The sequence below is a fragment of the Mchenga conophoros genome, linkage group LG18 (genome assembly GCF_057382185.1).
Source record: "Mchenga conophoros isolate Kocher_MC1m ecotype Shallow Benthic linkage group LG18, M_conophoros_male_GT1.1, whole genome shotgun sequence".
Classification (NCBI taxonomy): Eukaryota; Metazoa; Chordata; class Actinopteri; order Cichliformes; family Cichlidae; genus Mchenga; species Mchenga conophoros.
In genome coordinates this window covers 26533220-26545877 of record NC_140543.1, presented here as the reverse complement: position 1 = coordinate 26545877, position 12658 = coordinate 26533220, and the positions used below count along the sequence as shown (strand labels likewise).

The window sequence follows — 12658 nt, the reverse complement described above, 5'->3', positions numbered from 1 at the left end:
CTACAATACACTTAACACAAACGAGAAAAACCAGGAACTGAATGAAAATTGTTGGAGACACTCCCAAGATTGTCAGTGCAAATCTAGCTAGAGTGCACCTGATTCATCACTTGTCTAACTTGCGTTCCTTTCAGAACACTAAACATGTCATCAGATTCCTCCCCCCCCCCCCCCCCGAGGGCTTCAAGTTTTATCAGACATAAGAAAAAAAAAAAAAAAAAGATTCCCCAATTTTATTCATTTACAGCATAAACTTTAACGGAGCAGCAGGGGATACATAAAAAGAAAGGAAGGGGAAAAAAGAGGCAGGGGTGAAATGCATGGGATCAATATTTAACCAATGGTCTCATCGCAACAAGAGCTCATCTTTACCCTCATGACAAAATAAAAATCAAATCCTTACAGTTACAATGAAATAACCAATAACATAAGAGTAGTCATGATATAATAAAAGGCATTTCAATTCTCTTTGCATTTCTTCTTCTTCTCCTCTTTTAAATACAGTGATGCCCACAGGCATTATTTACAACACCCCACACCCCTCTCCCTTCTGTGAAGAGAGGTGTGATGGGGTCAGTGAGGCCGACTGCTTGACTCGGAGGTCCGCCGCTGCCGTGGAGTGCTGTGGCCGTTCGTGCAGCCGTTGTGACGTTTGCTTGGTCCGCCGTTCAGAATGTCTTGGATGTGCTGTACTATCAAGTTGATGGCCACTGAAAGAGGAAATGGAAAGTTTGTTAAAGACCTTGAGATGCTGTGTGGCAGAGGTGTGTTATTTGTATCACTGGGGCCTGTTCTTCGTACCTCGATAAGTAAGTTAGCTGGATTTGATTGTTGACGATTTCGCGTGATCTCGGATCGTTCGGTTCTCCGAAGCTCATCCGGGACTTGCTGTCATAGCAACAGATCCGTAAGCGTAAACCTGCTCGGGAGCAGGTTTACTTTATGTAAACAAGATTAGATCGCGGCCACTCAGGTATGTCCGCTTCATGTATACGAAAGCAACAGCGATATTTTACCACTGTTTTACCATAAATAAATATTATCAATGTAACTAAAGATATTGCAGTACTTGATTCTTTTATTGATTTCATACAGATACATACAGGTCATTTCCTAAAAAAAAGGGAAATGTACTATTAATCATTCTATTTCATGTATTTGATTATTTCAGATGTAAGTCATATGTTAGAGTAGTAATAGTAAATTACTTCGTGTAATCAAGATGAGAGACGACGGCTATAAAAGCGAAGGTGGATTTGGGAAGTCTGTCGCAGCCATGTCCTGTCCGTATACGTGAGCCACCCATTGCGGAAGGTGCAAGATTGATAAGGAGAGTTCTCAGAATTCAGCGTATATTGCGGGATAGACAGGATCCTTTAGCTCAGCGCGACAGTGTGCGCATAGAGAGATATCGATTTTCCCGTGAGGGTATTATTTACTTAACCAACTTGTTGACGAGGGGGTGCAGGACCACCACCTGTCTTTTTTTGCTCTGCCCTTTTCTTGGTTGCTGTTATAAACAAACAAACAGATTATTTCAGGGTCTCTTTTCAAGAGATGAAAAGCAATATAAGTGATAAATATTACCATTCTGTAGAATATTCTTATATTTCACTTTTACTTGTTCCCATGTTCTAGTGGGTCCTGTTGTGGCTCTAATGTGAAAGAGGATATAATGTAATATAATATAATATAATAAATTTACCCTACCGCCTACTGGTGATGGCCAGAGGGGCCGATGGCGCGATATGGCAGCCTCGCTTCTGTCAGTCTGCCCCAGGGCAGCTGTGGCTACAACCGTAGCTGCCTCCACCAGTGTGTGAATGTGAGAGTGAATGAATAGTGGCATTGTAAAGCGCTTTGGGTGCCTTGAAAAGCGCTATATAAATCCAATCCATTATTATTGTTATTATTATTAAATTACTTACGAGTTTAATTTGTCAGCAACTTTCTGCCAGCCCTCTCTCCTTGCTTTTGCAGCCTTTGCAGTGTTCCCTTGCGTTTTAACTAAACTCTGAAACTCCTGAAATCCCTCAATCAAGAGTTCTTGCTCTGCTGCTGAAAAATACTGAGCGCGCTCCTTCGACATTTTCGCTGACCAATCAAAGGGTTGCCGATCAATGTTTCTACTATCGATGCGTAGCCCCTGTTAAGCCACCCAGTGATCTCACATTACTCCATCCAGCTGTACTAATCGTCAACAACAGGTGTGTTCGGAGAACCGGAATAGCAAGCTCAAAGTTAGCGCGATGATTTGATCTTGGATGTAGTAAGCGAGGTACAAAGAACGGACCCCTGGAGCGCAAACATGTTTGTTTTGCCTCGCACGGGCAAACTCAAGCACAATCCAAAGGACAAGTTAAACACGTTAGTTATTTGTAGGTTAAGATGTCACGATAATCACTGAGGCCTCACCAAGATTATCTGCTCCTCGTGGAATAATGACATCTGCATACTTCTTCGTCTGGTAGAAATAAGAAATGTTCTTATGATTAAATACAGCAGCTCAAAAACATTATAATATGGAACAATTCTTTATTCTAAACAAGTACAAGCACACAGCGCTCTCTAGTGGGCAAATATTTCTTGTTACCAAAAAAATAATTGCCTGTATCAGTGTTAAAACTAGAATGGTGTCAGTCCTGGTTTAGTGTCTCAACAAGACAGGAGCACTCACAGGTAAACAGAACTCCTCGAAGGCCGGCTTCACAAAAGTGATGTACTGACTGAGCACTTGCTCCAGGTCTCTGCCACGTTCACTGATGTCTCTCAGAACTGAAATAGAGACATGTTTTACATTTAGACATGAAAAACAAAAGTACACCAATGTAAAAAAAGAAACAAGAAACAGAAACACAACACACACACACACACACACTATGTGATGATAACAGACTGTCCAAATGTACTTTTGAAAACCAAAAGCACTTTAACAGTGCACTTAAGTGACAATCGTTACACTAGTGAGTAGCAACCCAAATCACGCTATACACCTCGACGCGACAGCCGTGTGTCGGGATCTGTGTCAACAAACAGCTTCATCTGGAACAGATCTCTGATTTCCTGCGAGTAGAACATGAGGATGCCCTCAAACAGGACCACATCAGCCGGATACACCATAACAAACTCGTCTTTCCTGGAACACACAGAAAGGTGCCTCTTCTCTGTGAGCGACTGCATTTACACGCGTGTCAAAACAAATTTAAGCATATTACACAATCGAAGTTACACATCAAATGCTTTATTTGTTTAACTGCATAAAGCCTCTGTTGTGCTTCTATGATCACATGATGAATTGTGGCCAAATTAAACAGCATGGTAAACAAAGAGGCACTCACCTGGAATGAGTGACAAAGTCATAAACTGGGATCTGGACAGTTTTCCCCTGAAGGATCTGTCTCAGTGTTTGTATGATCAGCTCGCTGTCAAAGGCATCTGAGGTCAAGAAAGGGAAAACCGAAAAATGCTCAGTTACAATTGGTCACACTTAACCTCCATCACTACAGCTCAATGTGCACCCACAGACACGTGGCACCGCTCCCCGCACGTTTGGTAACCCAGGAATCGCTTTCGTATAACATGTGTTGTGTTCAGTCTGAGCCTGGCAGCAGCTGCCTGAGGACGGCTTGCTGATGGTGCAGATTTAAAATCAGCCCAGAAAGGAAGCGAGGGTGAAAAGCCTGACTCCAAAAATGGACTCCAAAAGTTCTATGTATTGCTGCCACTGTTAGGTGTCATTTAACATATTTTATCCTCCAATTGTTTAACCGTAATCCACTTTGGACTGCATGTGCACATGAAAGATGCCATTTAGTTAATACAATAAGCCAGGTAAAATGACCTAGCCACTAAAACCTGTAACATGTAGCAAAGATTTAACGTGCATCATACCTGGATGATCAAAGTTAAACTGGCCCTTGAGTGCCTTGGCTTTCTGCTCAGGAGTCAGCACCTTGTAAAAGCTGTCCTGGCTGAGGATCGCCACCTGCCGCTGATGGTGGTCAATCTTGTTCTGTCCCAGGAGCTCCATGATCTTCTCACACACAGACGACTGTGGAAATGATCAAGAACATGACTGTCAGGAGAGTGCACCAATAGGACTACTGAATACCAGTATCGGCCAAACATCAGCATGCTACATCCCATGTGGGCTAAATATCAACCCACATAGATTAAGATTTTAACCTAGAAATAATCTGGGTGAGTAAACATCCTGCATCACATTTGCAAACTGCTATAGGCAAACTGCCCTGTGGCCAACCTTTTTTGTCCTCACTGACCTCCCAAACTAAAAGAATCTCATGCCCAATGCTGACAGGGCATTCCCCCACTGCCTGAGGCTCTGCTTCCTTTTGTACCCATTACACTGTGCTACAACGAATTTAAACAGCTTCACACCAGAGCTGGAAGCTTGGGTCAACGCCCTCAAATGGGGTAGTTTCTGATAAAATGGACAAACTTTGAATGTACCCTTGAGCCACCCCAGTGACACAGCATCACTTTGAAGCTCTAACTTCTAAGTTTAGCCCTCTTGGAGAAATTCAAAATAAACTTTTTAAATACACTAAAGGGAAGACGTTTTACTTTTAAATATTAAGGGTATGTATATAATTTTATAATTATTTTTTTTAGTATTAATGTTTGTTTTTTTTAAAGAAAAATCATATTCATTATTTTGTTGCCATTACAGGCAGGGGGAGACCTTCAGCAGTAAGGCTAATGAATATGAAACAAAACTGGTATGTCTTCTAAATATACCAAACGCGGAACATGACATCACTCACACCCCGAGCAGCGTCAAACCGGAAACTGACAGGAAAACACTGACATAATGCCAATAACAGATGATACGGTTTAAAGAGCCAGAAAGAGGGCCCAAAGGAGATGAATGTACGACGGGATCACAACAAAGCCGCGAAAAGTAACATTCACCACCAATTTAGTATTGTTTACCTTGACTAACCTTCGCATTTAGCTAGTCTGTTATGTGAACTTTGATCACTGGTTTAATTCAAGGGGAGTTTTTTTCCCCAGCCGCCCACGGTTTAAAAAAAAAAAACAAAAAAAACCCCTAAAATTCATAACAAAGAAATGTGACGACGTGTTTGGAGAAATAGCCACGTCTGTGTTTAAGAGTCAGCGCCACCGTGTGCGCTGGCAAGTTTAGCTCTGCCCACGCGCGTGCTTCTTTGTGCGAGGCTTTTAATGCAACTCGGTCAAATTAAAATAGAATACAATAAGCTAAGCTAATACTTCTTGAATCGACGTGTGTGTGTGTGTGTGTGTGTGTGTGTGTGTGTGTGTGTGTGTACATATATATATACATATATATATATATATATATATAATTTTTTTGTTTTTTTTGTTAAAAAGGCATCTAAGGTTTCACATATTAAGGAGAGATGAGCGACATCTTTTTCCACAGTGATTTCCACAATGGGTTCAGTATATTATTATCCAGTAAGCCACCATGTAGGTTACCGTTATTTAACGTTAGCAGTTATCCCGGGTCAAAGGGGAAAAAATCTGACGTCAAACAACTATCAATTTAACGCTGCTAAAATATTATTCATTTGACAGATATGTGGCTCACACTGTTTACAAACACAGCCCACCTAGCTTAGAGTTAGGTTAGCACTAGCTATTGTCTTAGATCTCCCGGCACTGCTAGCATGTGATGGAATTTATCGTTAGCTCGGGGGCTAACTAAGCTAACATTATTACCATCCATTGTCATTTTAGTTTATCATTATCATTATTATTTCCGTCACAAAAAAGAAGAATATTGGACCAACTAAAGTCAGCGTTCAGCACCACAGACAGAGCACCAGTGCGCTAAACTATTGTGAACTGTCAATCAAGCCTCACTGCTGCGTCGCTGAAGCCACGCGGTCAGCCGGCGAACTCAGCTGCGAGCATCAGCCGTCAATTAACTCAAAATTCTCAACGTGTCACTACGTGAAACCCGTCAAATTAGCTCACTAGAACGCTAACCTTGCCGCTGGCAGTGCCACCGGAGACACCGATGAGGAAAGGTTGCCGAACAACCTGGGTGTTCTCGCCGCGGTCCCCTAAATGTGTCTCACTGTCTCCAGCCATACTTGTAATGTGCTCCTCCAGCCGCTGAGCTGGAACGTCGTTATGATGTAGCTCCTCCCACAACGCTGCCCTATATTTTAAACAACTGCAATTTTAATTATATATTTTTATTTGCTTGTATTTATTAAGAAAGTTTTACAGCCATGCAATAGTTACTGACGTTTAATTATGTTTAACATATGAGAGTATATTCGTAAAGCCGCTTTAAGTGATCGACAGTGAAACTATCCAATCGTATAGTACGTTCAGACGCCACTGGCCTGTTAGCGCCGATTGGCTTTCGGCTGCAATTTGGCCCGCCCCTTGGTGAATCGTCAGAAAAGTACCGTTGTAATGGCAACTAAACACGATATTCTCAATTGAGTTGAGATTGGACTCTTCGAAAACAAATTAAACGTCTTATAGGTATGTTTTCTCAAAACTTAAATCCAATAATGACATTTTAAAAGTGACAGTAAAGTGAAAGAGTCGTTAGCACATAACTGTTTGGCGGAGTTGCTTGTAATCGAGTCAGACTCCTTTTTAGATTTTCCAGCGTTATCGGTATAGTGACGTTAACCCGCATACTGCATGTTTTACAGTCATCAGTGACACTTGAAGCTACGGGACGAGCTCCAATATGCTCCGGAGACTCGCTAGTCTCCCTCTGCGGCGCCCTGCAGCTGCTCTTCTGGCTGCTGGAGTGAGGTGCATCTCCTCCGGCTCGGTGGAGATCACCCTCCCGCTTAACTTCTGGGCTGGGAAGAGGAGGACAGGCCCTGAGAAATGCAGCAAGGACATTGTTTACGAACCTGCAACCGGTAAAACACACAGCTCGTAAATACTGAAAAAAAAGTACTGACCCTGCCTTATCACCGGACTTTGGCCATTGCTGTGTGAATATGTATGTGTGGTAATCTTTAGTAGGGGAAAATGATTTCAACGTTACTTTCTGAATGATTAAAGTCTTTTTGTCAAATACACCTCTAAACTTGGTAACTAGTTTTTCAATAAAAGTAAACTTTCTACACATGTTGATTGATATACTGTATCCAGTTAGTCACTGCTATAGACCAGCAGTCCTGTATGGACAGTGTTATCTCTGCACAGCTTCATTGGAGCAGAACCAAGACATGAGAGCACATCATTATCAGTTAATGATGCCTGATAGTCAGCCTGCTGCTCCGTGCATTACACATTTTTAGTCCAATTATATTCTGATGCTCTTTGAGGCCCGGTCCCTGTTTTTAATTCAACTCTCTTAACTCCATCTGAGCCAGCACAGAGCCTGCATGCAGTCCCACCCTTTATGCATGGTGCTCTTTATCTAATCACAGTTACCATCACTGAAAATGATTTCCAGCTCTAAAGTGTAAGCGAGCCACAAAATTCACAGCACAGTTGCCTTTAGCTGCTGTAGGCCGATAATTATTTTTCCTTCACATCAAAGAACGACTGGAATCATAGAGATGACTGTGCCAAATGGAAACTGTGTGCAACCTGTTGTTTTCATGAAAGTCCGCCTACTTGGACGCTTGAGCTATCTTACATTCCATGTTGTAGGCCGTGTCCTGTGCCAGTTGGAGCCTTGTGGTGCTGTGGAGGTGGATCAAGCTGTGAAGGCTGCCAAACTGGCTTTCGGTTATTGGAGCAAAATGTCGGGGATGGAGAGGGCAAGGGTCATGATAGAAGCTGCACATATAATTGAGGTGTTTGTTGTTTATATGTTTTTGTTTTGTTTTTTAGAATGAAGAACAGCTCAACAAAGTTGTTGTTATATCTTGCAAAAGGAAGATCTCATGAGTCATCTAATATATTAGATTGCATATGCCCTGATTTTAATGCACAGAGCAAAAGAGAGGAAATAGCTGAAATGGAGGTGGTCAATAATGGGAAGTCCATCACAGAGGCCCGTCTGGATGTGGACTCTGCCAGACTGTGTATAGAGTACTATGCAGGACTGGCCAGCACTTTAGCAGGTTGGTATAGCTATCGTATATTTTTGCCATATTTATATGGCTTTATAAATGTCACGTCAGCCTTTGTTTTACCTTGTCAATGCTTCTGTTTTCCTTTATCAAGGCCAGCATGTCCAGTTGCCTGGGGGATCCTTTGCATACACTCGCAGAGAGCCGCTGGGAGTCTGTGTTGGCATCGGTGCTTGGAATTATCCCTTTCAGATCGCTGCCTGGAAGTCTGCTCCAGCCCTGGCCTGCGGTATGGGTTTCTTCCACGACCAAAACACCAGTGGCCTTTGTTGGTTTGCTACATTTAAGAAAATCTCTTTAAACTCCTGGAAAATGAATCAGTACATTTTCTTAAGAAGTTAGACTGTTTTAAATGCACTTTAGAACAGCACGCAGCAACACTACATATGAGCGGGCGGAGGGAGGTTTGGGGTCCTCACTCACTCCCGTTCTGTTAACCTTCGGGGCTGGGGGGCTGGGAGAAGGTGCTGGCCGTCAGATTGGGGTCTGGGATGCGGGGTCTCCCTCTCTCTCTACTGCACATAAGGAGGCGGTCTGCTTTGCTCCACCCCAGAGAGAAGGGTTACATTTCCTTGGTCCGGGTATGGTTTGCCCCTCTGGGGGCAGGGGTACCCGGACCTGGGATATAGAGTATGTTTGGGGAGTGTGAATGTGTGTACAGTGTCTATTTGTGTCTGTCCCCACGTCGGATGAGTGCCGAGTATTTGATTGTGTATATGGGGGTGGGAATGCACGTTTGTGTCTGCGTGCGCCTGTTCATCTGTGTCTATATGTCAGCTTGGGTCTTAGACTCCACCTCTCTGGGAACATCTCAGGCTCTCCGAGGTATGGAGGCCTATCTCCCCTCACCACACTCCCTACCAGTGGCTGATGCCCTCAGACGATGGTGGTTCTTGGTGTCTGGGGCTAGGCGCTCATGTATGTACCGACTCACTCCTGGTGTCCGATTGGCGGGGCCTGGCGCCTGTGGCCCAGCTGGGCCCCTTCCAGGGGGTGGGGTGCCCTCAGGTCTCTGGCATCTGGGCCTGAGGCTCGGTCCTCTCTGGCACAGCTGGCTGCCAGCAGAGCCCACGGGCACGTCACTGCAACCCCCTCTGGCCTTTGCTCCGTGACCTCTCGTTTGGGGCTCTCCTCAGCTCTTCCCAGGAGGGTGGCGCGGTTGCCCCTGTGGTGCTCCTCCTTGGGTCCTCGTACTCTGGGGCCTCTGGATGTCTGGGGCCTGGATCTCCTCCATACCTGCTTCATGCCCTGGGGGACGGGGCTGTGGCTCCCCACACTCCCTAGCAGATCGTTACATGGAGAAACCTTTTGAATACAAGCGTGCTGATCCACACAGGTGTGCACACAGGTGTACACACGGGTGTTCACAAACACAAACTACACCTTTCTTGGCTGCTACCTCAAAGCACATTGTGCACTGTCAATCTTGTGTACTGCACAATAGCATGTAATATTTAGTATCTACTGTTATCTACTATTAGCTAGTTTATTGTGATGGTGGTGTATTTATTATGTTGCTCTGTTTTGTTCGTTTTCTCTTCTGTTTTTTTTTTTTTTGTTTTTTTTATCTCCATACAGGTGATCCAGGTGTTTTGTTTGGTTTTCCTTTTTTTTTTTCTTCCCCCCTTTCTCACCATCTCTTCTCCCCTCTATTTTTCTTTCTCTCCCTCTCTTTCTTTCATTCTCTCTCCCTGTCCTATCCCCCAGTCATGTCTGTCCCGTCTGTAACAACCAAAAATAAAATAAAATAAATACATAATTATAATAAAGGTCAATCAAATGGACCAATATGGCAAGGCCATGATGATCCACTTGGTAAAGTAAATCCGCTTGGCATCTTTCTTGGCCTTCAGACAACAATTCTCACAGCTAAAGATCCAAATGGGACAGGCAAAAAAAAAAAGAAAAAAGAAGTTAGACTGTGGGGTGAGGAAAGGGCATCTGAAGTTAGGATAACTGCACGTTCTAGCAAATGAACAGCAAGACTATGTTTTGTAAGGTCACTTGACATAAACTGCTGCGCTACTAAAACTAAAATGTGGGCGTTACCATCTTTAAATGTCAGCAATTCATTTGAGCACAAAACAGTTCAGAAAATAATTACAGCATTTCACCTTTAGATAGCATTTCACAGAGACTGATACAACTGAATGTGCAGACTTATTAAAAGAATTCAAACAATCCATGTTTTTCTTTGTCATCTTTTCTCCATATTAGGTAACTCCATGGTGTTTAAACCGTCACCGGTGACACCTGTGACAGCAGTCATGCTGGCAGAGATCTACGCCAAAGCCGGAGTTCCAGAGGGGCTCTTCAATGTGGTCCAGGGGGGCCAGGAAACTGGCAGCCTCCTGTGTCAACACCCTGATGTTGCTAAGGTGTCTTTTACTGGTAGTGTGCCCACAGGACAGAAAGTACGTGGTATTTTAGACTTCTTGTGACTAGGACATTTAATAGTAAACAATTGGGATTTGTAAATGTCGTGGTAACGATGCCGACGTCTTCTTTATATGTCCTAATAACTGGATGTTTTTCCATTTGCTTTTGTGCCACAGATCATGGAGATGGCATCTAAGGGGGTCAAACCAGTGACTTTGGAGCTTGGAGGAAAATCTCCACTGCTCATATTTAAGGACAGTGATCTGGAGAACGCTGTGAGGGGAGCTCTCATGGCCAACTTCCTGTCTCAAGGCCAGGTAGTGTATCTTTTTTTTCATATGCTGTTATATTTTACCATCACTCTATGGTTCAGCTTGTGTCTGGTTCACATTGAAGCCTGTTACTTGATAGTGTTGTATATCTGCATCACAGGTGTGCAGCAATGGTACGAGGGTCTTTGTTCAGAAGGATATTCTGCCTGAGTTTGTGAAGGAGGTGGTAAAGAGGACCCAAGCGATCGAAATAGGAGACCCTCTTTTAGAGAGCACCAGAATGGGGGCACTGGTCAGCCAACCACATCTGGATAAAGTCCTGTCTTTTGTTGATCGAGCAAAAAAAGAGGTAAGACTCGTTCAAGGAGTTCTTTTTATTTTGTCAGGTGTACACCAGTAGGATTATGTGCAGGAACTTCAACTTGGATTGCATTGTTACTAGGGCGCTACAGTGTTGTGTGGGGGTGAATCTTATGTCCCATCTGATCCCAAGCTCAGAGGAGGATACTACATGACACCATGCGTATTAGGTAGACCTTCTATAAAATACTCTATTTTTGCATTTTGTTACGGTGCTGGAAACTATCTCCCCCTACTAAATTTAACTGCAACACCACAAGTTTTCTGAAGTCAGTGGATTGAAATCCTTTAATTTTACCCCTTCATAGGTAACTGCACTGATGACATGACCTGTGTGAAGGAGGAGATCTTTGGTCCAGTCATGTCTGTGCTACCCTTTGAGACAGAAGACGAGGTGCTGCAGAGGGCTAATGACACTTCACTGGGTCTGGCTGCAGGTGTTTTCACCAGGTTGGTTTGTTATATGTGCAAATTCTCTTCTTCTTTTTTTTAAACCACATTTAAAGCTACAAACCAACCAGTAATTGAAGTCACTTAATCTGAGTCCCAGTGTATCACATACACATATAACACATACAATTCCCTAATCCCTCAAACAAAGTCATCTACACTCAGTGGGTCCCTTCTTTCCCATGCTTCAGCTCTCCAGCATGTTTCATGTAGTTGTTTGTTCATGTGGTTGTTTTGGCGAAACCTTGCTGACAAACAACCAAAAGATCGCGCATGTCAGCCTCTTATTTTGCTTTGGTGTCTGAATTTATTTATTTTAAATTTGTCTTGATGCATTATCAATTATCCAGGTAAGTAAATCTCCAAAAGTTGATTCTGTTCATGAACAGAATCAACTTTTGGAGATTTTAAATTTGCTTTTATGCGTGTTCTGCAGGGACGTGAGGCGAGCCCATAGAGTGGTTGAACATCTAAAGGCAGGCTCCTGTTTTATCAACAACTACAACATTACTCCTGTGGAGGTGCCTTTTGGGGGTTTCAAAATGTCAGGTACACTCTCGTTTTCAAGCTGGCCAAGAGCTAAATGTGAACGGCATATCATTACTTTGTTTTGTTTTTTTATTAATCAAACTCATAAGTAATTAACTGAATAACTCAGATCAGTTCTATACCTGGAAAAATGCATCATCTGACAACTACAGTAAGTAAAGTGGGCGTGCATTTGTGACCCTTATGTTCCCCAGGCATAGGGCGGGAGAACGGCCAGGTGACGATCGAGTTTTACTCCCAACTGAAGACTGTGTTTGTGGAGATGGGCGATGTAGACAGCCTCTTCTAGACCACCCAGCCACAGCAAGCCAGAGCTGTGCACTGAGACAGAGACTCTAGATCAGGAAATCTCTCTCAGTCAAGGAAAAACTATCAACTGTTTGTGCTCCAAATAACAACTAACAGTCAAATCATCCACACTTTTTTTCTAATTTACAGGAAAATATAACACATTGTAGGCACTAAAACTGCATTCTGAACCAATTCAATCTAATTCAAGCTCTTAGCTTTGTGATTAAAATCTAAATCTTGACTGATTTTAGCTACTTGAGTGCGAATGAGTTTCATATTGAGTTTCGTGCT

At 43.2% G+C, this 12658-nt stretch overlaps 2 protein-coding genes across 2 annotated transcripts; one reads left to right on the top strand and one right to left on the bottom strand.

Annotated features, from left to right (window-relative positions):
• Window positions 1-218: 218 nt before the first annotated feature.
• uck2b (uridine-cytidine kinase 2b) lies at window positions 219-6146 on the bottom strand. Its single transcript, XM_085253682.1, has 7 exons — window positions 5995-6146; window positions 3892-4051; window positions 3339-3435; window positions 2994-3136; window positions 2678-2775; window positions 2416-2464; window positions 219-710 (listed from the first exon to the last, which is right to left on the bottom strand). The coding sequence occupies exons 1-7, from the start codon at window positions 6097-6099 to the stop codon at window positions 574-576; spliced, it is 789 nt and encodes a 262-aa protein (XP_085109808.1). The 5' UTR covers window positions 6100-6146; the 3' UTR covers window positions 219-573.
• Window positions 6147-6385: 239 nt separating this feature from the next.
• Window positions 6386-12617, top strand: aldh9a1b (aldehyde dehydrogenase 9 family, member A1b). The gene is made up of 12 exons (XM_085253677.1): window positions 6386-6504; window positions 6681-6899; window positions 7642-7787; window positions 7928-8057; window positions 8161-8295; window positions 10284-10480; window positions 10622-10762; window positions 10878-11066; window positions 11160-11247; window positions 11386-11527; window positions 11964-12076; window positions 12271-12617. The coding sequence occupies exons 2-12, from the start codon at window positions 6719-6721 to the stop codon at window positions 12363-12365; spliced, it is 1557 nt and encodes a 518-aa protein (XP_085109803.1). The 5' UTR covers window positions 6386-6504; window positions 6681-6718; the 3' UTR covers window positions 12366-12617.
• Window positions 12618-12658: the final 41 nt, after the last annotated feature.

Excerpts from the sequence above, each read along its gene's own strand:
- uck2b (XM_085253682.1), bottom strand. The coding sequence starts at position 6,099 with ATGGCTGGAGACAGTGAGACACATTTAGGGGACCGCGGCGAGAACACC. Across the intron at positions 3,436-3,891 it reads GTTTAACTTTGATCATCCAG|ATGCCTTTGACAGCGAGCTG; the intron begins GTATGATGCACG and ends TCTTGACCTCAG. Across the intron at positions 2,465-2,677 it reads TCGAGGAGTTCTGTTTACCT|ACGAAGAAGTATGCAGATGT; the intron begins GTGAGTGCTCCT and ends TATTTCTACCAG.
- aldh9a1b (XM_085253677.1), top strand. The coding sequence starts at position 6,719 with ATGCTCCGGAGACTCGCTAGTCTCCCTCTGCGGCGCCCTGCAGCTGCT. Across the intron at positions 6,900-7,641 it reads TGTTTACGAACCTGCAACCG|GCCGTGTCCTGTGCCAGTTG; the intron begins GTAAAACACACA and ends TCCATGTTGTAG. Across the intron at positions 10,481-10,621 it reads GTGTGCCCACAGGACAGAAA|ATCATGGAGATGGCATCTAA; the intron begins GTACGTGGTATT and ends TTTGTGCCACAG.